The following is a 25,916-nucleotide window of genomic DNA, read 5'->3' on the forward strand; positions in this document are numbered from 1 at the left end:
TTAAACAGACAGGACAAACCACATCTTATAATTTCAAAAGAGATGAAAACGTTCCGACAGCCTACTCTTAAATACTGAAAGCAATTTGTTTATTGCTTGTAATATTTTTTTCCCCTCCTTGTTATTTGTTTTGAAGCTATATTTGTTAAAATTATTAACAATTGTATTAATTTAGTTTTTTTATGTGTAATTATTATAAGCAGGCCTACTTATAATTATGTAATTAAATATTTTAAGTTTTATTAATAAGATCAGTTAAAGAAAAAAAAATGTGATGGGCTCATGAGGTGCCTAAAGATTCCCTTCCCTAATTTACAATGATTTATTGCTTGTTTTTGTTGATTAATAGAAAAGATAAAGAGCTTAAAAAATAATCACATATTAAATCGCAATCGCAATATTGGTAAAACTAAATCGCAATTAGATTATTTTCCAAAATCGTTCAGCCCTAGTCATCCGGGTACTTTTTTGCTTCTCTTTTGTGAGTATGGTGAAATTGGACATTCTTATTTTGTCACATACTGTTTTTCACCTACTATAAAGTAGGGAAATGCGATTTCGGATGCAGCCACTGCGTCGTCGACTTTTTTGTTATTTTATGATGAGTGACAACCAGCGACATGTGCAATACCGCCACCTACTGTGTTGGAGGATCAAGTAGATAGTTACTTGTCGCTGGTTTATTTATGATATTAGAATATGTGATGTATCAGTAATTAAGTTTTAAATATCACAGTTTTTGTCAGTACCAGTATATTGCAACACCCTTAATTCCAGTAGACATATACTGTATTAGCATAATGCAATATTCTAGCAAGTGCAAAAAATGCATATCATAAATAATCTGTTTTAATTATATTTTTATCTTTATAGTCAATATTTTTCAATAAATATATATATATATTCATATATTCTTGCTTTCTTTCTTTTGTACAGATTGTTGATTGGTGCTCCCACAGCCAGGGCTTTATCCAATCAGGGAGCAAACATCACAGGTGGGTTGTACAGCTGTGACATCACCACCCATCCTGATGACTGTACTCGAGTGGACTTTGACAATGATGGTGAGCAGAAAAATCATCTTATAGCTTCAAAAAGTCTGTGTACCCGAGATTTAACAATATCACATGAGAATCCAGGCGCAGTAGATGACTGCTATCGTGAATATAATGTGTTGTTTTATTGGTTTAAATGCTCATCTAGTCAGCAGTGCCAGGATTTTCTGATAGATCTTGAAATTCTAATCGTGATTTGGTTTCTGTTCACGGTGACTCTCACAGTTGATGTTCTTGTGGAGAATAAGGAGAACCAGTGGATGGGTGTAACGGTTCAGAGCCAAGGACCTGGAGGCAAGATTGTGGTGCGTCAAGAACAGAGTTGAATGCTAATGGACCATTAATTGACTTCCAGTTACATTGTCATCATTTTGACATTTTAGATGTATTATTTGTGTCACACAATGTCACAATGACACGTACTTTATCTTTCTTTCTGTGTCAGACATGTGCCCATCGCTACCAGCGTCTGTTGTTCCCGAACACACCCCAGGAGGCGCGTGACATCACTGGACGCTGCTACATGCTCAGTCAAGACCTGAGCATCGACAGCCAATCAGACGAGGATGGGGGGAACTGGAAGTTCTGTGACGGCCACACTCGGGGTCATGAACGATTCGGCGCCTGTCAGCAAGGCTTGGCTGCCACCTTCACTAAAGACTACCATTATGTCATCTTTGGAGCGCCAGGGGCGTACAACTGGAAAGGTAGGAATGACATTTGGGGCCCTATCTTGCACCCAGCGCAATTGACTTTGTACACCGACGCATGTATCATTCCTATTTTGCACCCGCGCAAAGCGGACTTTTCCCTCCACAGAAGCACGTCGGTTAACTAAGAAATACACTTGCGCTCCCCAGGGCGGTTCAGTGCAAAGAGTGTGTTCAGTATTCAGTGTTCCGGCGCAAACGTTCCCTCATGCTATTTTGCAGGTTTAGAAAACAATTGCGCCACTAACCAGGAAAAAATAGTTTAAAGTCAGTGGCGCGTTGCGGATGTTATTCAGATGCTATTTTAAGGGCGCATGCTTGGCCATAATCAATGTAGCGTGTGCACAACGCGCACTTTGATTCTCTCATCTACACAGAAGCAGCAGTTTTCATTTTTGCAAATCATACATTATTACGATAGATAGATAGATAGATAGATAGATAGATAGATAGATAATTTATTATAAAAGCATACATCTAACTTACACATTTACCCAAATTATCATACGCCTGTTTAACCGAAGTTAATTTGGGTGGGTTTCTCCATCCCCAACGTCCAACGTCTCCTTGGCTGTGAACCACTGCCGGCGCGCGCCTGGCAAATCCGCCGTTATAATAGGAATCCGCTTTAGAACAAGCGCGCCTGCTCTTAAAGGGAATGTGAGATGTCGCTCTGATTGGTTTATTTCACGTTACGCCCAAACCACACCTATGAATAATGAAGCTACTTCAGACCAACCCCTTTTAGATTTGCGCCGGGCGCAAGAGGCATTTATCCCGCCGGGAAAATAGCAACAGCGCCGGAGATCCGCCCACAAAGTTGACACTTGCGTTTCAGATCGTTAAAATAGGGGCCTTGATGTGTTTTTTCAAAAAATTTCAAAATTGTGTTTTTGTGTGCTTTAGGAGCGATGTTGAAACACTCTCACACACACACACACACACACACACACACACACACACACACACACACACACACACGTTTGATAGGATTCTGTGGTAACTTTGAGGTATAGAAGACCAGAAGTAGCCTCATGTATCCAGACTTTGTAGGCATAAAGTCTGGTCAACTGTGAAACTGAAAAATAACGTGCATTCTGTCCATCAAAACGTTAAAAGGTACAGGTTATCTAACAGAAATACTCACAGAACAAAGCAGAGTACACATCAGGCGTTATTGAACAGACTGTGTGTGGTCTGGGTGTGTCGAATGAGGCTGAGAGCAGGTCAGAAGTGACTCACTGGTCATTGTTTGCATGGTCTTACCTCATGACCATGATCATATTGCTACCATTTATTTATTATGATGGAGTGATCAATAAAAATAGTCAGTGTCTTTACTTACATTTTATATGCATTTATATGCATTATGTTCTAAATGCATAGGGACCCCCACTGGTGAGGAGGAGCACTGCAACATTTCTCTTTAACTATTTTCTTAATTCACACAGTTTTATTCCAGTGTAACTTGTTCTTATTACAGAAATAATACACTTTTAAAGAATGTACTTTAGTGCCAGATGAATGTAAGGCTTTTGGACACTTAATAGCATGTTAATTGCTATTAAATGAAAATGTGTTGTAGTTTAAATTTATATTAAATGCAATTAGCTGAACTTTTGAGTGCTTTTGATACGCACAGTATATATTATAAGGTTAACTGAAATATACTTTCATGTCATTTCGATGTAATGTATATGCTATGTATTTAAAAAATATATGTAATTGCACATTTGTAATGATGAAGTTAAAACTTAGTACATTAAAAATATGTTTTAATAAAATAGCAAATAACACCGTACAGTTACAATCAAGTATTTAACATGTTCTGTAGTGTTAGTCAACACATTGAAATAAGTGTACTTCTTTAAAGCATGACAAAATTACTTTTCAAAAATTACTTTGAAATAAAACTTTTAATTTGACATTATTACAAAGTGCACTGTTTAAAAGTGTGATAAGAAAAAAAAGTGTGATCAGAAACAGTCATGACACTATTCTCTTTTTCAATACACTTAAATGGCCTTTAATTTCATACATATTACAATATCCACATTACAGTTTTTAAAAATATATACTTCAAGATTTGTATTACAAGTGCACATTCAATACAATTAACCACTTTTTTTTTCCGCAGGAATTTGCACAATTAAATACATGTTTCTTATAACCAGAACTCAAATCATTTGTTTTTCTGTGTCACATTAATCTTGTCGTTTAGCACTCACCCCATCACATCTGTTCTCTAGGTATAGTGCGCGTCGAGCAGAAGAACAACACTCTGCTGGAAATGGGCTTGTTTGATGATGGTCCTTATGAGGTCGGGGATGAAAACCGCCTTGATCCAAGTCTAGTGCCAGTACCAGCCAACAGTTACTTAGGTGAGTGTGTGTGTGTGTGTGTGTGTGTGTGTGTGTGTGTGTGTGTGTGTGTGTGTGTGTGTGTGTGTGTGTGTGTGTGTGTGTGTGTGTGTGTGTGTGTGTGTGTGTGTGTGTGTGTGTGTGTGTCTGTGAACGTGAATGTGAATGTGAATGTGTGTTTTGATGCTCATGCTTTTTGTGACACTGAATCTTGCATATGCACAGGATTCTCTCTGGATTCCGGCCACAGTATCACAGAAAAAGGGAAACTCATCATCGTGTCCGGAGCGGCGAGAGCCAATCACAGCGGTGCAGTGGTGTTTCTGCGCAAGCAAGAAGAAGCCTCCACCATGCTCATGTCTGAACACATTCTGGAAGGACCAGGACTCGCGTCCTCGTTTGGATATGATGTTGCTGTGGTGGACCTAAATGGAGATGGGTGAGGGATACAAGATCTGTAGAAAATAAATGTTGTTTATTATGAAAAGGAGTGGGTAGATTGTGAGTGACCATGTGAAAAAGAAGTCTGCTCAATCTCAATAATTGGGTTGCACTTTATTTATGTGTACTTACAGTGTTCTTACCTAAGAAAGAATTGAGTAATATAAGGTAATTACATGGGTTAAGTTAAGGTTTAGGTGTAGGTTCAGGGTTAGTACCTAGTTATTACCCGGTTAGTGTCATTACTACAATAAGTACACATGTTCATGCGAAATGGGACTGTAAAATAAAATCCTACCAATAATTGTATTGAATGTGCACTTGTAGTGCTCTTTAAATCTTAAAAGTATAGTTTTAAAAATATATATATTTAGTTGCAGATAATATGATGTTAATCAAATAAAAGGCCACTTAAGTGTACTTAAAGAGAGTACACTTTCATGACTGTGTCTCCTAACACACTTATTAAGTGCACCTTGCCATGTCAAATGAAAAGTTTTACATTAAAGTACATTTTAAATCATTTATTTTAACCATCTTTTGTCATGTTTTAAAGAAGTATACACTTATTTTGATGTGTTGACTAACATACAAAAGCACATGTGAAGTACTTGGTTATTTAACTAGTGTGTGTTTTAATATATTTTAAATGTGCTGGATTGTAAATTCATGATTATAAATGTTTCATCTAAAATATAATTAAATACTTGACCTAAAGGTTTCAAAAGAAATTAGTATGTATTTTAAACTATATCTTAGTTTACCATAAATGCTTCTCAGTACATTTGGCAGTACACTTTAATCTTTTTTCAAAGACTTTATTAAATTGAAATTATTAAAAGATGTACTTAAATCCAACTTAAGTGGCTCAAAAGAACTCTGAAGTTCAGCTAATTGAATTTAATATACATTTAAACTATATAAGTGTCTAAAAACATTGCACTCAGTTTGCACTTAAGTATATTCTTTAAAAAAAAAGTAATTGTTTGGATTTAAATAGGCAAGTGCTTAACAGTCTATGATTGGATCATTATTACAGTGAATATTAAGTTTCTAGCATGTTATATGTTTGGCAACAGTTCTTCTAGCCCTAATTGATGGAGTGTGTAGATTTTCATTTCTTAAACAGCCATGTAGGAAGACACATCATGGCCATATTCCAGGATGACCATGTCAGGATTCATCAGGCTCAACGTGTGAAAGAATGGTTGGGAGGAGCATGAAGAATCATTTTCACACATGACTCATTTCCTCTGAGTCCAGACCTTCCATTCATTAAAAGTTTTTGGGATGTGCTGGAGGAGACTTTACAGAGTGCTGGACTCTTGCATTGTCAATACAAGATCTTGACCAAAGACTGATGCACCTCTTGATGGAAATAACATCACAACATTTATTTCCATCAAGACAAGCATCAATTTTTTATCTTTTATAGACAAAGACTTTCAATGGTTTTAAGGTCTGGATTCAGAGGTGCTAATTCATGTGTGAAAATGATTCTTCATGCTCCTCCCAACCATTCTTTCACAATTCACGGATGTTTCTCATGCGCACACAAAAGTCTGTATATATTTATTTTTATTTTTGAAAAGGTCCATTTATTATTACTTATTTCAAAGTAAGTAGTTGAGTGGCCAGAACACATTAAAAGTTTTCTGTTTTCAGTTAAAACGGTGTTGTGTAAGCGGCCCCTAAGTTAATAACTAATGATCTTTGCAATGGAAGTGAATCAATCAAAAACTAACTTTAGCTGGACAATAACTTTATTCTAGAGCTGCTGTAAAGCCAAAACAATCTCTGTTACTTTAATGTCCTATTATCACTGTAAAGCTGCTTTATAAAAACAATCTATATTGTTAAAAGCGCTATATAAATTAAGGTGACTTGACTTGACTTGACATTTAGGGGCTCTGTACTTTTTCACAAGGGTGGGCAGCTAAATCATGTGTATTGTCCCTCCAGTTGGCAGGATGTTGTGGTTGGTGCACCCCAGTTCTACCAGAGAGACGAGGAGGTGGGTGGAGCTGTGTACGTTTACATCAATAAAGCTGGAAGGTGGAAGGACGTCACTCCGACTCGCCTGAACGGAACCAAAGACTCCATGTTTGGACTGGCTGTGGAGAACATTGGAGACATCAATCTGGATTCTTTTGAAGGTTGGATGCAGGAGTTGATTTTTTAGTTTTGGTTTGTTCAGGTTCAAGGTTGTTTAATATTCTTCCTGCTTGCTTCTCAGATATTGCAGTAGGAGCTCCATATGCAGACTCAGGGTTTGGTAGCGTGTACATCTACCACGGGTCTGCTGACGGCATCAATACCAAACCAGCTCAGGTTAGACACTCTCCAATTTCTGTCTCTCTCCGTTTTCTCTTCTGTCTGCCATTTTAATGGAACACATCAGTGAGAAATTGATTCATTTTCCAGTGTTATTCAGTTTAAAAGGTTTTCCATTTTCAGGATAAAACATTGGTGAAAAAAAATTGATACTTACATATTTTAACATCTGATTGTACTTTAGTTTTGACATTCTTCTGATGTAACTTTGTACTAACTCTGTGACCTTTAAAACAAAATATGGTTTTAGTCTATACACAGTGTGTTCTACAAATTAATAAAGCCTTTATCAACAAACACTAAGACATCCAATGTTATCTTGCAGATACTGGAGGGCAAACAGCACAATATTAAGATGTTTGGCTATTCTCTGGCCGGAAATATGGACCTGGATCAGAACTCGTACCCTGATCTCGCCGTTGGGTCGCTCTCTGACACAGTTTTTATTTACAGGTGCTGATAGGTCACTTCTAATATCAAAGTTGTTACCTGAAGATTTTTGAGATGCTATAACAACATCCGTCTTGTGTTCAGGTCCAAAGCGGTTATTAGCATCAAGCAAGACATCAAGGTGACACCGAAGGAAATTGACTTGATGAAGAAAACGTGTGGCAATAGTATTTGGTGAGATACTGACAAAACAAGAACTTAGAAAGCATCGCTCATAGATGTGCTTGACATTTTGAACATTTTGAGATAATTTTGTGTTTCTTCACAGCTTGACTGTGGAAGCTTGTTTCACATATAGAGCAAACCCTCACACCTACAACCCTAAGATCAGTAAGTCTGTTTATGCTCTTAAATGAGAAACTTTCCTTATCTATTACAGTTTTTTATTGTTTAGTCTAAAGGGCCGTTCACACCAAGGACGATAACTATAAAGTTGGAATCAGTCTACAACTATGTTTTTTTTCTAGCTGATGAACCATAAAAACATTGACAGTCGATCAGAAATCAAAGGGACTTTAAAGAGCTCTAGCATTTAAAGCGGTAGAGCGCGCTTATACTGTAATATATTTTTATCGTCTATTGGTGTGGGCACTGATATAGTTATCATTTTCTTTATGTTCGTAGTGTGAACGTGCCTCAAAGTCCCCCTGTAGTCAATCATTTTATCCCTTAAAACTCATCTACCAAAATGACATATTTAAATGTTTTTTCCTTGAAAAAAATGTCTTCTTGCCTTTAAAATAGCTTGAATATAAGTCTACACCCTTGCCTCATTTAGTATATGTGGCTCTATGAATATGCAAATGAGCCCCGCCTCCACTCACTCACAGCAGCTCAGAGATCCACTCGTTGACAATCACACGTTGATCTGATTGGTTACAAGGTAGTTTGGGATGTCAGAAACACCAGTGGTTTCAAACCGTGTTTTTGTCTTTGGTTCACTGCAGTTTTAAGGAGAAAATACACAGCAATGGTGTTGAATTATGAATTTACACATGGTTTGTCTTAAAGCATATTAAAAATACCACATAGACATAAACAACATTAAAAGCTTGATTTTCACCACAGGGGGACTTTAAGATTTAATCCCAATAAATTCTGTGTTAATAATGCTGTTACGGAAGACAATATATGCTCACTGGAGTAAATAAGTGAATTTCTTTGTTCTGAGGTCTAAAGGTTCACACATTCTAAACCAGTTCTACCAGAAAGACTCGGGAGATAAAATGATATAACGAGTACATTTATTAATAGCTCAGCAAGCATAGTCTTTGGCGTAGGCCCCGTCCTTAGCAAGCAATGCGAGGGTAACGGAATCTGCAAATCCCGCCTGAAGATGAAGGCAGGGGCGCAGCCGACCCCCTGGAGGCAAAGGAAGGGACCATCCTGGTGGTGGTGGGGAGGATGGAGGGAAAGGACCATCTTGGAGGTGGTTGGGGAGGATGGAGGTAATTGGCGCCGTCAGTATCTGCGAACTCAGACGGATGTAAGTACCATTCTTTTATACTGAGAGTGTTAACACATGATTGGTTAGAAGTGAGTTAATTCATGACGCGCTGATTGAGTCTTCCTGGCAGAACTTAACGCTAAGCTTACATTTTTTGTTTGTTTTCCAGCCATTTCCTGTACATTGGAGGCAGAGTGGCACCGCAGGAAGCTGGGTCTCCCATCTAGAGTTGTGTTTCTGGAGAAGAACGAGATGGATCAGGACTTCCAGTCGACCGGCACTCTGGAGCTACGAGGACAAAACAAAAAAGCTTGTTACAAGACCAAACTCAGATTACAAGTAAATAAAGCTTTGAAGTCTTAGTGATAGACGTTTTATTCCATATTGTGAGGTATATCTGAGTGTAACAGATTTTTCGAAAAACAAAAAATGTGGGTATAGGGCGCTTGGTTCATCGGTTGTTGATTGGATGCTTGCAGGGGCGAGTTTAAAGAGGCCATATTATGCCCTTTTTCTAAGGTTTACACGACACCGTTTTCAACTAAAAACGTAAAACTTTTAATGCGTTTTGGCCATTCATTTACACGACAACAGCGTTTTGGGTTCCTGAAAACGCAAACTTTTGAAAACCGGTTTCAAAGTGCAAGTTTTTGAAAACGGTCTCCATGTGAACAACAAAAACGTGAATCTCTGAAGCCGATGATGTCATGCACATGCGTATTAAGTGTTCAGTCTATAGTGTTTCATCGCCATCTAATGGCCTGGCAGCAGAATTACTCGTTTAGTTGTTTTCACGGATTCGTATGAATGGGGATCATTTTGACAATGGTGTCGTCTGTACGAAGGAAAAACTTAAGCACACTGTATGATTTTGGCCACGATTTAGCTGTCTGAGACTAATTTATTGAATCCTAAAAGATTCTTCTGATGATCCTAGGCTAAAAATCTGAAGTCTTTGATCGCTAGTTTGACATGTTCACCGACACCCGATTAGTAACTATTGCTATCAAATTTGACCTTGATTTGATGCACAGTTTAACTCACGGCTTAGCTCAACCAGGCCTCGCTCCCTTTTTTTGAGTATGCCTTGGGCGGGAATTATGTAAATTGGGAATATTGTGATGTGTTTGTTCTCGGAAGAAAACGCCTCGGTTACGACTGTAACCTCGGTTCCCTGAAGAGGGAACGAGCGTTGCGTCGAAATGTGTGGCGGAACGTCAGAGGCGGGTGACGTCACGTACCAGGAAGCTATAAAAGCCGGCCCGAAACAGAAAACGAAAGCTTCGTAAAGTCTGAAGTCGCGCTGACAGGCATGAAGGAGATATGGCAAGGCGACGCAACGCTCGTTCCCTCTTCAGGGAACCGAGGTTACAGTCGTAACCGAGGCGTTCCCTTTCAAGGGAACTCGCGTTGCGTCGAAATGACGCTATGGGGAACGTCTATACCAACGCCACCATAGCTACAAATGTCTGTCCTGTGTGTAATCAAGTGAGCAGAACTAGGAAGACAAAACCTGAGACCCTGGAGTAGAGTCTAGGTCTAAAGAGTAGAACCTGACGAAGGACCAGCCTGCCGCATCACAAACGTCCTGTAAAGATACTCCTGATATAAGGGCCTTAGAGGCCGCCATACTCCTAGTAGAGTGCGACCGGACAGCCAAAGGAGAAGGCTGTCCAGCCGCCTCATAAGCAAGTGAGATAGCCTCAACCACCCACTTGCTCATCCTTTGCTTAGACACTGGACCTCCTTTGTTAGGGGACCCAAAGCAAACAAACAATTGATCACTCTTACGCCACAGGGCAGCTCTGTGGACATATGCGTCTAACGCCCAAACAGGGCAAAGCAAATTATTCGCCTCCTGGTCCGCTTTTCGAAAGGGAGGAGGACCTCCAAGTGCCACGAGGGAAACGAGATACCAAAAGGGTCTTTCCCCACAGACATTCCACCCAAAGGAATGTGGTAAGCACCTATGGCCGCCACATAAACCTTTAAAGTGGACGGGGTCAGACCTGCAGTGAACCGGTCCTGCAGGAACTCCAGAACTGTACCAATTGGGCAGTTGACTGGATCCAACCGACGGTCACTACACCAAGAAGTGAATACTCTCCACTTCAGGGCATAAAGTTTCCTCGTGGAGGGAGCTCTGGACTGTAGAATGGTCTCAACAACCTCAGTTGAGAGACCTGACTCTATGAGCTGGGCCCCCTCAGAGGCCAAGCCCACAGGTTCCACAGTTCCGGTCGGGGGTGAAAATCAAGCCCCCTGCTTGGGACAGAAGGTCCCTCCTGACGGGTAGCTCCAGAGGAGGCCCGTCGAGGAGGGACACAAGATCGGGAAACCATACTCTGCCCGGCCAGCGCGGGGCTATAAGAAGCAGGCAAACCCGGTCCCTGCGAACTCTCTCCAGAACTCCCGGGAGCAGAGCAACTGGGGGAAAGGCGTACAGACGTAGCCTCGGCCACGTCTGTACCATAACATCCAGTCCCAGAGGAGCTGGATGCGTGAGGGAGAACCAAAGTGGACAGTGAGACGTCTCTCGAGACGCAAACAGATCCACTTGTGCTTGGCCAAACTCCCTCCATATCAGCTCCACCACCTCGGGGTGGAGCCTCCATTCCCCGGGCCTCGGCCCCTGTCTCGACAGAGTGTCTGCCCTGAGATCTGTGATAAAGCTCCTCAGAGCCCGGAAGACAGCTAACATCTCTAGGTGATTGATATGCCAGGAACGATGATGGTCTTCCCACAGACCTTGAGATGAGCGACCCTCTAGGATCGCTCCCCAACCCGTGAGGGAAGCATCCGTCGTTAGCAGTTTGCGACGACAAGGAGCTCCCAGCACTGGGCCCTGGGACAGGAACCAAGGTTTCTTCCACATAACCAAGGCACGTAGGCATCGCCGCGTGACCTTGATTGTGCGAAATGGGTTGCCCCTCGGGGAAAACCCTCTGGTCCTGAGCCACCACTGCAGGGGTCTCATGTGCAGTAGTCCAAAAGGTATCCCGTTGGAAGCTGCTGCCATGAGACCCAACAGTCTCTGGAACTGTTTGACAGTGAGTAGCTGGCCTAGCTTTACACTTTTCACAGCTGCAAGGATGGAATCTACACGTGGCGGTGACAGGCGCGCCTGCATCGACACTGAATCCCAAACCACGCCTAAAAAAGTGGTCCTCTGAAGTGGAGAAAGCACACTCTTCTTGGCGTTCAGCCGTAACCCCAGCTCTTTCATGTGGGCGAGAACAACATCTCGATGTTGAACCGCCAACTGATGCGACTGAGCTAAAATCAACCAATCGTCGATGTAGTTCATGATGCGAATACCCTGGAGGCGCAGAGGCGCCAGAGCTGCATCCACGCATTTGGTGAAAGTGCGGGGTGATAAAGCCAGGCCGAATGGAAGAACTCGATATTGGTATGCTTTGCCCCCGAAAGCAAACCTCAGGAACTTCCAATGACAAGGACGGATGGAAATATGGAAATATGCGTCCTTGAGGTCTATCGTGACAAACCAGTCCTCGGACCTGATCTGTGACACGATTTGTCTCAATGTTAACATTTTGAACTTGAGCTGAATGAATGACTCGTTCAGAACTCGAAGATCTAAAATGGGACGCAATCCCCCGTCCTTCTTTGGAACTATGAAGTACCGGCTGTAAAACCCGGTTTCCCTGTTGGAGGGAGGTACATATTCTATGGCCCCTTTCTCTAACAGAGTGTTTACTTCCTGTTCCATAACCAGAACCTGCTCGGGGCCCACCACTGTGTGCAGGACCCCCATAAACCAAGGTGGGCGTTTCTAGAATTGTATCTGATACCCTTTTCCCACGGTCTGCAGGACCCAACGAGAAACATTTGACAGTAGCTTCCACGCTGTCAAAGATTCTACTAGAGGTACCAGCCTCTCGAGACTGGTTTCTGGATTGTATTGCTGTTGAGTAGTCGGTTCGTCGCCCTGTAACGGCGCACCGGCAGGGAACGACCGAACAGACTGCTCTAACACCCTCCTCAGAGGGGGCGGGCATCCCGAGGCCACTACGTTTCCGGGTGGACCTTGAGATATGTGCTCGCCGGAGACCGCTGCGCCCTGTAACACCGGAGGCGGCAGGGTTGGCAGAACGGTCCCCTGAGGGCACCGAAGAGAGACGGGCACCGTGAAAAGAGGTGTTAACCGCTCTGCTTCGGGGGGGACTACCCTCATTTGTCCTGAGCCCTCGGACGTCAGGACTTTTTCCCAGCAGCCTTCTTGGCGGTAATAATGGTCCGCAGATCCGTTTTACCCCTCGAAGACTGCTGGGTTTGAGAGCGCCCTCCGTGTCCCCGAGATTTTTGTGGGGGAGCACGGGAGGAAACGCTCTGTTTCTGAGTGGCACGGTGCTCAGCGCTCTTTTTGGAGGAGTGAGGCTGCTCCCGCTCAGCAGCCTCAATGAAAGAACGGCGGGGGAGAAGTTTCTGAAGTGCAGCTGCCTGTTTTGAAGCTTCTTGTGACTTCACTACAGCACTATTAACTGCGTCTCCAAATAAACCTTCAGTGGAAACCGGTGCATCCAAAAGAACATGTTTTTCTTTGTCCTTTATATCACTTAGATTGAGCCACAGATGCCTCTCAGTGGCCACCAGGGCTGCCATAGAGCGGCCGATGGATTTAGCCGTCTCCTTGGTGGCCCTGAGAGATAAATCCGTGGCTCTACGCAGTTCGGACACAGTATCGGGACCAATACCCCCGCCCTCTTCACAATCACCCAATAATTCTGCCTGGTATGCTTGCATTAATGACATAGTGTGCAAACATGCTGCAGCTTGGCCGGCGGCGGCATAAGCTTTATGAACCAGGGAAGAAGTGAATTTTACTGGTTTGGATGGTAATGCAGGAGCCTTCAGAGAAGATGCCGTCGCTGGAGAGAGATAGCTCGCAAGCGTCTCTTCCACCTTCGGCATCTCCCCATAACCATGCTCTTTATAATTGTGTATAGAAGAGTAGTGGGATGTTTGTGCAGTATATACTCTGTATGACACTGGTTTCGGAAGGCTTCTGCACTGAGGCTGTGCACGAGATGGCAGGAAACGTTCGTCGAGCTTGCTTTTCGAACGAGCGCCCTGCCTATCTTCTGGCCACTCAATAGATAATCGCTCTACAGCTCTAGTGATAACATCAAGCAATTCTTCAAACGCATGAGACTGAGGTGGCGAATCCTCAGACTCAGCGTCAATACTAACAACGTCCAACTCCTCAGAGCTGGACAATTGCAGTATTGGTGCCTCCATCGGGGGGGAAGAAACCGCAATGCGTGCTTCCACACCCTGATGAGAGGCACTGGATCTATCAGAAGGAGGCTGAGATAAGGCAGAGCCCGTCTCAACATCCACTGATAGATCCATTTGCGAACCCCAGGTCTGTGATTGCCGGCGTGCCTCGGCAGCGGCGGGACCCGAGCCCTGGGGAACGCGATCGGGATTGAACCGAGCCAAGCGGGATCGGAGCGAACGCAATGGAAGCGCGTCGCAATGCACACAGTCACCACCCTCGAGTGCTGACTGGGCATGCTCCTCACCCAAACAAACAACACAAAGAGTGTGAGTATCACCTCCCGTTAAATAACGCGGGCAGGGATGGACACACACTCTAAACTGCTGCTTGCTCGCCATACTGAATATATATATATAATATAGACAGACAACACCAAATAACAAGGACAGATTCAACACAGAGCGCAACTGAAGACTCAGAAAGCTTTCGTTTTCTGTTTCGGGCCGGCTTTTATAGCTTCCTGGTACGTGACGTCACCCGCCTCTGACGTTCCGCCACACCATTGGACTGATTTTACATGTGCTTCAAGACGTCATCACGCAAAGCGTTCCCCATAGCGTCATTTCGACGCAACGCGAGTTCCCTTGAAAGGGAACTCATGACAACAATCAAGATGTTTCAGGGAGTTCAACAGTGTTCAATGATATAGAGAATAACTCCCTTTGGAGTGGCTTTGTGCTTTTTAACTTTGCAGACCTTTTTGTGCTCACTAAAGAAAGTTGAACTTGTAAAAAAGCATGATAGGTCCTCTTTAAGCAGACTAAATGATTGGAGAAATTCTGCATACGTCACCTGAGAGAAGTCACATTACAAGGTCAAAACACTTTAAAAAAATGAAACATATGCACGGATTAATCGTTCACAATATGTTATAACATGCACTTAGAAAATAGATTGGATGAATTTTAATTTTCATACCAACTTTAAAGTAACAATTTGTCAAAATGTTTTATTCTGTCACTCACCCTCATGTTGTTCCAAACCCATATGACTTTCTTTCTTCTGTGGAACACAAAATGAGAAATTATAACGGATTTTGTAATGGTTGTGCTTTTCTGTACAACTACAATGAATGTGGGACTGGATCTTTCAAGCTTCAAAAGTTACACCATAAAAGTATAGTGAAAAGATTTTAATTTCTGGATGCACACTATTCCTATAATTCTCCTTTTGGATTTAGGGACTTTTATTATGACATTCAGCCTCTGTCTAAGCTCTCATTAATGAAATGTTATGTCGATACACTGACTGAGTGGGATCTTCTGTGCTCTGGTTTTCAGGAAGGCATCAGGGATAAGCTCAGAGCGATTCCTATCGAGGTGTCTGTGGCCATTCAGAGTGCTAAGAGAGGCAAACGGCAGAGCTCGCTGCCACAACTAGTGCCAATACTGGACTCCACTGTACCCAACAAGACCATCACTGAGGTATATTCACATTGAGGTATATTCACAGTTTACTACACAGAAATCTAATGAAGAGTCAATGCATCTTTAGATCCTTCACTGTAAACATGACGGAGTGTCTATTTACTTGCCTTGTTGGCAGAGGCTTTTACACTCACTCTGCCCAGCACTGTCTAGATGAGCCTGACAAGATTACAAAAGAAACCTGTCTGATAACAGATCACTGTCGTGAAGAGTAAAGCAAGTGGCCTTAGCTTTTAGCGCAACCAACCGCAGAACAAGTACAACATGTTCCTGGATCAACCTCTTTGTTGATCCTGGAACAACATTCCAATCATCCAATCAGATTTGAGGGACAAGTTTACAGTTTATGTCAAGTTTAGGCTTACAACCACAGGTTAGGTGCTTCTACATCAGTGTTATTCACCTATCATTCCCCTCATTAGTTATGGGTAGGGTTAGGTTAGGGGTAGAGATAGGGTTAGGACTAAAGTTTCGGACAGGAATGTTGTTCTAGGATCAACAAAATATGTTGACCCAGGAACGCGTCTAACTCTGCAAAATCAGGATGTGCTGACCGAACCGAGCTTGAATCCACCTTTTTCCAAACTCATTCTTCCTTTTTCCCATCATAAATCAGTTCAGAGAGGTGTTGATTTTAAATAAAAATAAAGAAAATGTTCAAAAAGTGGAAGGGAATAAAGTGTTTATAGGGTTTGGCACAGGGACAAATAATGTCCCAATAAAGAAGCATACATTTTTTTATTTTAATAGACACTGAATATGTTATTATTGCATATTGTTTTATAATGTACTACAATACAATATATCTGCCACTATTTGCATAAATAGCTATTAGTATAAATAGCATCTAACTACTATTTACACTTAGTGCAAATAAAATACTGCTATTTTCAATTAGTGTAAATCGGATCTATCACTATATTTGCACTTAGTGGCAGATATTATTTGCACCTCAGTGTATTGTAGTACCTTATAAAACAGTACTTTTTATAACTTATATAATATAATATAATACAATATAGTAAATGTAATATTATATAATCAATATCAACAATAATTTTTGCATAGGCAAAAATTGTAAAAGGCTGATAAATGAAGTGATATAATAAACCTTGTTTCCTGGCCTGTAGGTGAACTTCCTGAAGGAGGGTTGTGGCACGGACAACATCTGTCAGAGTAACCTACATCTGCAGTACAGGTTCTGCTACAGGGAGTCCAAACAAGATGTGTTCCCTCCTCTACCTCTGTGTGTACCAGCAATACATGCAACATAAACCCAACACACACTAGCTCTCTTTACATCGATATATAAATATGAGCCGATCACAAGTGGAAATTGAGAAATCTTAATGTATCAAATAGCAATACATATAATTAGATTGTTGATTACATTAAATGACTACTGACTAGATTGCTTGTCATTTAAGGAGCATATATCAGTATAAAAGGTTTCTTTGTTGGTGTGCAGTGTGTTAAATGCTCAAATCCGTCTCTCAGGGAGAATGGTGTGCCGGTGATTTCTCTGAGTGATCAGAAGGACATTGCTCTGGAGGTCACAGTGAGGAACAGAAATGGAGATGATGCTCATGAAGCCAAATTGGTGGGGCAGTTTGATGAATCTCTCTCATACTCTGGATTCAGATCTCTGAGAACTACTGTAAGTGTATCACACGTCTAAAGTCTATATCTGAGTCACGTGACCTGAACCTTTCCGTTGTGGCATTCGTCTGAATTTCATTTAACAATTTTTTAAGGCTTTATTCATTATTTCACCATTGATATAAAAATAGTGTTGCTATATTTCTATGAACTCTTTATCTTTCTTTCTCTCTTATTGTTGTTCAGTTGGTTCTGTCAGTAGACTAAATGCATAAACTTTACATTTCAATAATAATGCTAATTCTACTTTATATCCTATAGGATAAACATGTGATCTGTGCTGCCAATCAGAATGGCTCTCTGGCAGACTGTGAGCTGGGAAACCCTTTTAAACGGGATTCAGAGGTCAGTAATACTTCAACGATGCCGTATTAATCTATTTCATGAATTGTCATTTTAATAAAAATGATTGTATTGTAGGTAAAATTCTATATTATATTGAGCACTGGCAAGATATCACTCGACACCAAAGAAGTTGAGATCAACCTTCAGCTGGAAACGTATGAAATATTAAAACTATCAAAAACACTCTTGATTTAAGCATGTTTATATGAACTAATTGTATGATTAATGTATATATGATGTTTATGACATCCACATACAGAACGAGTTCACAGGAGGGCCTGACCAAAGTGAAGGCCAAAGCCAAAGTGGTGATTGAACTTCTTCTTTCTGTACAAGGGTGCGTATCATCACTTTATTTCTCATCTCATGTGGGATCGTTGCATATCTAAGCACAGTTTGAGACATTTTTGAGATCTCTTTTGAATCTCGAAAGGAGATACACAAGATTTTTAGGGTCTTTTTTCAGCAGTAACAGAAGCTGCAGATGTGAGCAGAGACATTAAGGAGATCTTTTCTGACTTCCATTGCATTTTAAAGTAATATTAAACATCAGGTTTTGTGCAGAACATGCAGAGCCTCTGGGACTCTTATGTTTAAGGGTCAAGGCTTCTGTTTCAAAGGCGAAGTCTAAAGCAGGGTTTACCATGAAGCTGTAGAAATACAGAAATCAATATGTCAGCACTGTACGCTTGAGAAAAGCACTTAACCCCAGGTTAAAAGCAGCTGCTAATAACTACTAGTGTACTGTATCTCTGCCATCATAAACTTAGTAGAATGACTCCCCTTTGAAAAAGAACACATTAGGATACTGATAAAAAGCGCACTTATTACAGAAATAATATACTTTAAAAGAATATAAAAGAAAAGTGCAAAATGAATTATAATTATGTATTATTGTTTATATTTGTATTACATATAATTAGCTGGATTTTAGAGTGCTTGGACTTAAATATATATTTATGCAATTTCATAATTACTTTTGTGAAATACAGTATTTAATATGGTTAAAGTGTATGGCTGACAGGCATTTATGGCAAAGTATGTCCTTTCTATTGAAAGTTGTCATATTTTTATATATTTGAAAACACATCTGTAATGAAGTTGCAATTTAGTACATTTAAAATATATTGGCTTTAAATGTAAAATCAAAATAACACACTAAGGTTAAAATTATAATCAAGTACCTTACATGTTCTTTAGTATGTTAGTCAACTCATCAAAATAAGTGCACTTTAAAGCTTAACAAAAGATCAGTAAAACAATGATTTAAAATGCACTTTAAAATAAAACATTGAATTTGACAATATTACAAAGCACACTTTTTAAAAGTGTACTTAATTGTTAAGAAACAATCATGAAAGTGTCCTTTTATTTCATGCAAGTGTTTTTTTTTAAATATACTTAAAATGTAAGTACACAAGTGCACATTCAACACAATTAAGCACCCTTCTTTTTCAGTCTTAGTTGTGTAACGTCCTGTCACATGTCAGCCGATATGTTTATACAGTGTCTGATTGCTGATTGTTGTGTATCAGGGTTGCCAAGCCGTCTCAGGTCTATTTTGGAGGTCGAATCAGAGGCATGAGTGCCATGAAGACAGAGGAGGAAGTCGGCAGCTTGATCGAATATGAATTCAGAGTAAATGCCAAGATAACTTTAAAGAATTATACACCTTTATAGATATCACTTCAGCCATTTTTGCAAAGCACTACTTCTAGCCTAAGATTTTTTTTTCTTTTTCTTTTTTTTGCAGGTGATTAATTTGGGAAAGCCTCTGAAGTCTTTTGGCACTGCATCCCTAAACATCCAGTGGCCTAAAGAAAGTTCTGTGGGAAAATGGCTGCTGTATCTGATGAAGATCAACACCAAGGGCCTGCAGTTAGTCACCTGTTCACCTGAGAGAGAGATAAACCCTCTCAGACTGAGTGAGGTACCAGATATATTCCTGTCTTAGTTTACATCTGACCCAGACAGCAACATAACGCATCTGGTACACATAGATTCCACATATTGTTTTATTTTTAATTTTTTTTTATTTACCTTTAAATTACTAGATTTGATCAATACATAATAAATAAATGGTAATTTAAGCATATTCCCCACATTCTTTCAACTTAAATTCAAAATAACTCACAATTTCATGCTTGACCTTTTTAATTCAGCTCAAAATATCTTACATTGGGTCTTTGTCTTTGCCGACCTCTTGTGGAAAAAAAAAATATATATATATAACACAATATTTCATGATTCTTGCCACTTGATGGCCTTATAGCTCTACATGGAGCGAATGAGCTGTTCCGCTGGGTCCTAAAGTCAGTTACTTTCAGTATGCATTCAGATACAGACATTATGAAAAAGATTTTGGTAAAGGTTTAGCATTTTTTTGTTTGAATTTTCAGAAGAATTCCTCACATTCCATTAATTCCTAAGGGGGTCAAATTGACCCACAAGGGAAGGATTTGTTACTTTTTTAAATTTCAACCACAAAACTCCTCGAATCCTTTCAAAAAATGTTTGTGTGTGTATTCATGATTCAAGTGCGACAAAAGTCCTAGGGCCTCGGACCCCTCTGATGAACACTCAATAAAAAAATTAAAAAATGGGGTCAAAATGACCCCTGATATAAAATAATGCTAGATCAAGAAAACATTTTTTAGAGTTAACCTTTCTGGCTGAGATTGATGCTGAAAACATGGACAAAAAGTAGACACATCTGTGACTCTTTTAGGAGTCGACGTCAACCAGGAGAAAGCGTGAGCTGGAGGAGAGGAGACCATCTGACGGGAGTAAAGTATCCCTCTTCACTGACAAACGCAAGCACAAGATTCTGGTAATGAGATTTAGTTATTTATATTTGTAGTGAACTTTCATTTTTAGGAATGATTGGACCAAAACAACTTGAACTTTATTATTTCTCATAGTCATGCAGTGGCGATGCCAGATGTGTGGAGATGAAGTGCCCCCTTCAGGGCTTGGACAGCACTGCAGTCATCGTTTTAAAATCCCGGCTGTGGAATTCCACTTTCCTTGAAGTAAGGACAATGACGAGGGCTTATTTTGTTCCCTTGAAATAATGCCTGAGGTTGTTAAAGCAATCTGTTTTGTTTTCCTCTCAACAACAGGATTATGCGTCCTACAATTACCTTGATATAATAGTGAAAGCCTCCATAAGTCTGGATGTCTCCGCCAATAACATTGTCCTTAAAAATGCTGAGACCCAGGTAACACAGTTTCCTAAAGTGTAACACATTTAAGTCTGTGACATTAAAGACATTTGTTGAACACCTGTACGTCTGATGCCCAGGTGAGGCTGACCGTGTTCCCAGAGACGACAGCGACTCCGTTCGGAGGAGTTCCCTGGTGGATCATTCTTGTGGCGGTTTTAGCTGGGATTCTGATGCTGGCTCTCCTAGTTCTGTTACTCTGGAAGGTAATAAAACACTCACACACCCAAACATAAAGCTAACAAAAACCCAAGGGCATCAGCCACATGGACAAGAGTTCCTTAAGGAGTATTTCTGGTAGAAAGCTCATATTGTATGTGGACTTCTCTGTTCTGAATTTGTTTTTGTTTTCTAATACTATACTGTTATTTATTCTGGTATTTACTATTTTAATGGCCCTAAAAAGAATTTGGAGACTTAAGACCCGTTCACACCAAGGGACGATAACTATAAAGAGAACGATAAAGATATAGTTCTCAATATTAAAGAATAGCAGAGTTCACAGCACAACTATAACGATAACGGCACAGAGAAACAATATCGTTGGAATCACTTTCAGAATGATGTTACCCAGCTCATGAATTATAAAAACTTCATTGACAGCCAATCAGAATCCATCCTGATGTAATGAGCTCGAGGATTTAAAGTGACAGTCAAGCACACACTTAGAAAAACACAATGATATCATCACAGGTGTGGACGCTAATATAGTTATCTCTATAGTTATCGCTCTTGGTGCGAACGGGCCTGTACTGTACACTTGAATGAATGTCATTTCATTAAATAAAACTAAAATCAAATAGAATATATATATATTTTTTTTTTTATTCAAGATAGATACCTAAAAATACGTAGCACCGCACAAGACATGCGTGAAAAAACGATGTATAAAATCGAGGGAACAACATATTGTATTGTGTGCAATATTTACTTAAAACAAGATAAATAATTCTTAATTTATGGCCTTGATATCTATCTATCTTATCTATCTACTTATATATATATAGTCATGGTCATGTTCCAAGATAGATAGGAAGGCAGGAGATAGATAAAGTTTTAAAAGACAAAACAATGGATATAAATCATATTGTGACATTGATTTATCAGGTGTCCTTTGTGAAAAAGAAGTACCACATACTTTTAAAAGAGTAGGCTACTTATTACAGAAATAATATACTGTAAAATAATATACTTAAAAAAAATGTAATGTAATGTTTTCGGACACTTAATTGCACGTTAATTGCAATTATATCAAAATGCGTTATAGTTTAAATTTATATTAGATGCAGTTAGCTGAACTTTAGAGTGCTTTTGAGCCACTTAAGTAAGACATAAAGTACATCTTTATATATTTAATACTGTCTTTGAAATATGGTAAAGTGTACTGCCAAGCATCTAAACTAAAATAGGGGAGCGCGGGGCACAACCTAACGCGGGGCTAGTTGTAACGCGCTTGTTTTAAATACTTCCGCACATGCTTGGATGACGAAACTTTGTGTATTTACTAGTTGCCATATCAACACTATATAGAAAACAAAATCCGCCCCAATTTTTTTTTTTTGGAAGATATCCATAGACATTTATTAAACCATAGCAAAAGTAAATTTCTTACTTAAGTTAATTTTTCATCTCAATTTTTTGTGTTTATTTAAAATAAGACAAATCTGATATTATTTTAATCTCCAAGATGTTATTTAACAGTTGAGATAGTTATTTAATGCTTCGCTAACTAGCAGAAGACACTAGCAGGGTTTAAACCCCAGTTGTGCAGGCGGGGGCATGTTGTAACACTGCCTTACAATGAGCCCCTATTAGAAATATGCTATTATATTCTATACTTTTATTCATTTTATTGGGAAAACGTGAGAAAAAGGTGAATAAAGACTGAGAGTCAATGTTCAGAAATTACTAATTATTTATTTGTTTTGAACTATGTTGTATAGCTGTGTTTTCATGTGTTCGTGTTAATTATTAAAAATTGCCATTATTTTATATGAAAATTTTTTTTAATTGTATTTTATTTAGAAAATATTTTAGTTTGTTTTGTATTTTTTTTTTATTAGATCAGATAACATTTTAAGCTGTCATATGTTATGTTACAATGTGCCCCACACATGTTACAATGTACCCCACCTATGGGGCATGTTGTCACATTTCACTTCCATTCTTTCTGGGTATGTCAAGAAAAAAGTATATACTGTATTAATAAAACAAAAACACATAATTGTACTAGACATGTGGGAAATTAATGTGGGAAAAAATAAATACTCTGAACCATAAGTAGATTTACACAAACTGAGAAAGTCAAAAAGCGTTACTTTGTGCCCCGCTCTCCCCTATACTTTATTGCCATTTGTATGTTATTTGCATGTCATACTTTAATGCCCTTTCTATTGAAACTGGTCATATTTAAAAATATTTACAATTAGACATTTGCAATGATGATGTTGCAATGTAGTACATTTGTAATATCAAATAACACTACAGTTAAAATATATATATAATCAAGTTCCTTACATGTGCTTTAGTCAACACATCAAAATATATACTTCTTTAAAACATGACAACAAATTATTTTAAAGTAAAAGGTTTACTTTGACATTATTAAAATGTAATTGACCTTTTATTGAACTAATTTTGTATTATCTGCAAGTTTTTTTACTTTTAGGATTTGAAGTACGTCACAAGTGCACATTTAAAACAATTAAATGCACTTCTTTTTCACAAGGGGTTAGTTGTGGATCATGCTGATAGTGTGTAAACTTGAGAACGATCTTCTTACATCTACAAAAAATCACACAATTAAAGACATGAAGGAAAAATGATGAGTGAGACGCAGATGACACTGGCTTTAATATTTTAATTTCAATGACATTCACACATTTTTATTCAGGTTTTACTGCCCAAATGCTTTTTGTGGCCACTGCATATTAATTCCATGAACATTTGTGTCAGTACAAATGTAGTACAAACCTTCTCATGACATGTTTGCAATGACCCGTGAATTTGCCCCCTCTGTAGTGCGGTTTCTTCAAGCGGGCCAAGAAGGACGAGTATGATGCCGCAATTCACAAAGCTGAGATTCACACTCAGCCCTCAGACAAACTGTCCACTGAGGCCTAGCTCTCCTTACCCGGGTAAAACACGATCGCTGCAGCAGATTGGTGTCTGCATGACGTGTGGCCTAACTCACTAACTCATCCTTTGCTCTGACCAAAGCAAGGGAAAGACTCATGTTGCTCAGCGTGCTTCGCTCTTTCCGTGTGAAGCTCAGTTTTGTTTCGTATTGTGTCGATGGATGTGCTTCTACGTGTCCTGTTTTGTCAAGCATGTCCCGTCTCTCAGTGTTCTCCAAAGCATACACACTCAGAGTGATTTTTTTTTAAATGTACCCATTTTTTTTTTTATTCTTAATGAGGTTTTCTTCTTTCTCTGTCAGTGTGGATTTTTCAAACGTTCCAAATATGAGGACAGCGTTCCGAAATATCATGCGGTGAGGATTCGTAAGGAGACGCGTCTCTTGAAAGACGGAAAGGTCATGTTAGATCCCTTTGAGAAGAAGCAATGGATGACCACATGGGATGAGAACGAGAGCTACTCATGAGACTGTCTCTGCATCTGATGTGGACAATCTGCACCATCGGGCGTCTTCGGTTGTGAAAAGTTTCAGAGGAAGTCTAACTCTATACGGTCTGTGAGCCGTGAGGCGTTTGACATGAAGATGCCTTTACACATCCGTGTGTTTCTGGTAACTAAAGGGTAAAGACTGACTGTTAACGCCTGGATATCTCTGGGCTTTTTGTTTGCAATGACACCCCTTAAAAAAAGCGTTTGTATATTTTTGGAAGATGCATGAGATGCCAAGAATGGATTGTCTTGATTTTCTTTGTAAATATTTTACAATGCAGTTTATTTATTTTGTCTTGTAATTTTGTACTAAGATGCCTACTGTGCATGAACTGCCCAAAGATCATTTTTCATGTCTTTCGGTAACTGTAAATTAGATTGAATGTTTTGAGGTCTGTCAGATGAATCTCAGGCGGGAAAATAAACCATTACTACTGAAAAATGTTGATGACCGAATGTATCAGTTATGCCACTGGAGCAGTTATAGATATGAGCAGACACACATAATAAAACCCATGACAACATATCAGCATGGGATGATGACTATTATCATGTCATTTCTCAACTCTAGAATGCTCACAAAACCAACCATTTTCTTGCTAATCAGCATGTTTTAGCTTTGTTGCCCCCTGCTGGTTGGCGTTAAACGTGAAAGCAGTGATACCAACTTAGTCTGAAAAGTTGCTAAATTTAACAAAATTGCTAGCAACTTTTCAGACTATCAACTGATTTTTTAAAAAGCACCTAGCAACAAATTGAGCTACTTTTTACAATTTGTTTGACGACTTTTACCAAAAGTCAGCTTAAATGCTAAAGTGCACACATTTTCCCACCTAATGACACACACACACACACACAGGATTTTCTGTCACATTCACAACACACTCTGTATGCCTTGCTGCAAGAGTGCATTGTGAGTGATGGCTCAGCTAGCTCAATGGACTATACTTGCATAATTCAATTCACATTTATTTGTATAGCGCTTTTTACAATACACATTGTTTCAAAGCAGCTTTACGGAACATACATGAGTCCACATTCAAATTTAGAGTGATCTGTTCTCAGAGGTAATTGTCCAAGTTATGCATTTCAGAAATGTACATACAAAATCACAGTTAGAAGAAAATGTATTTATTTATCTTTCCCTAGCAGAGTCCACTCTGCCATCTCTTGAATCCCCCTAATCTCCACATGTTACCTCCCTGCGGGCAGATGTAGTCTCTGTAGCGTTCCTTTCCGCTTGGAAGAGGCAGGCTTTCCCAGTGTTATCCAATAGTCTCAGAGGAGCAGCAGTGTTCGATCTTCTATGCGTAAAGCCCCGGCCCATCTTCCCCCCCAGTAGGTGCGGGGTATCAGGTGGCTTATGCAGAGCGCTGGAAGAGGCAGCAATAGTGGCGCTTTAGTAGGGATCCCAATTTGTCAGTCGTTCTGACATAACGTCAAACGTGACTGACTGAAAGGGAACATCTAGGTTACTATTGTTACCCTCGTTCCCTGAAGGAGGGAACGGAGACATTACGTCCCGTTGCCACAAT

At 39.8% G+C, this 25,916-nt stretch overlaps 1 protein-coding gene across 1 annotated transcript; it reads left to right on the plus strand.

Moving 5' to 3' along the window:
* Positions 1 to 917: 917 nt before the first annotated feature.
* Positions 918 to 24,334, plus strand: LOC309503501 (integrin alpha-6-like). The gene is made up of 25 exons (XM_082176339.1): positions 918 to 1,064; positions 1,281 to 1,360; positions 1,501 to 1,762; positions 4,015 to 4,146; positions 4,351 to 4,564; positions 6,529 to 6,722; positions 6,803 to 6,897; positions 7,226 to 7,353; positions 7,435 to 7,524; positions 7,619 to 7,680; positions 8,967 to 9,136; positions 15,380 to 15,523; positions 16,657 to 16,772; positions 17,024 to 17,183; positions 17,447 to 17,530; positions 17,606 to 17,685; positions 17,790 to 17,867; positions 19,066 to 19,168; positions 19,284 to 19,460; positions 20,259 to 20,360; positions 20,452 to 20,562; positions 20,653 to 20,751; positions 20,835 to 20,960; positions 23,776 to 23,891; positions 24,194 to 24,334. Exons 2-24 carry the CDS (start codon positions 1,316 to 1,318, stop codon positions 23,875 to 23,877), a joined length of 2,874 nt encoding a protein of 957 aa, XP_082032465.1. The 5' UTR covers positions 918 to 1,064; positions 1,281 to 1,315; the 3' UTR covers positions 23,878 to 23,891; positions 24,194 to 24,334.
* The last annotated feature ends 1,582 nt before the right edge of the window (positions 24,335 to 25,916 follow it).

This window comes from Leuciscus leuciscus, assembly GCF_965113295.1.
Source record: "Leuciscus leuciscus genome assembly, chromosome: 7".
NCBI lineage: Eukaryota > Metazoa > Chordata > Actinopteri > Cypriniformes > Leuciscidae > Leuciscus > Leuciscus leuciscus.

Bases quoted from the DNA above. Each gene is read 5' to 3' on its own strand.
- LOC309503501 (XM_082176339.1), top strand. From the start codon at position 1,316: ATGGGTGTAACGGTTCAGAGCCAAGGACCTGGAGGCAAGATTGTG. The intron at 17,531-17,605 runs GTCAGTAATACT...ATTGTATTGTAG, and splicing joins CTTTTAAACGGGATTCAGAG to GTAAAATTCTATATTATATT. The intron at 17,686-17,789 runs GTATGAAATATT...ATCCACATACAG, and splicing joins ATCAACCTTCAGCTGGAAAC to AACGAGTTCACAGGAGGGCC.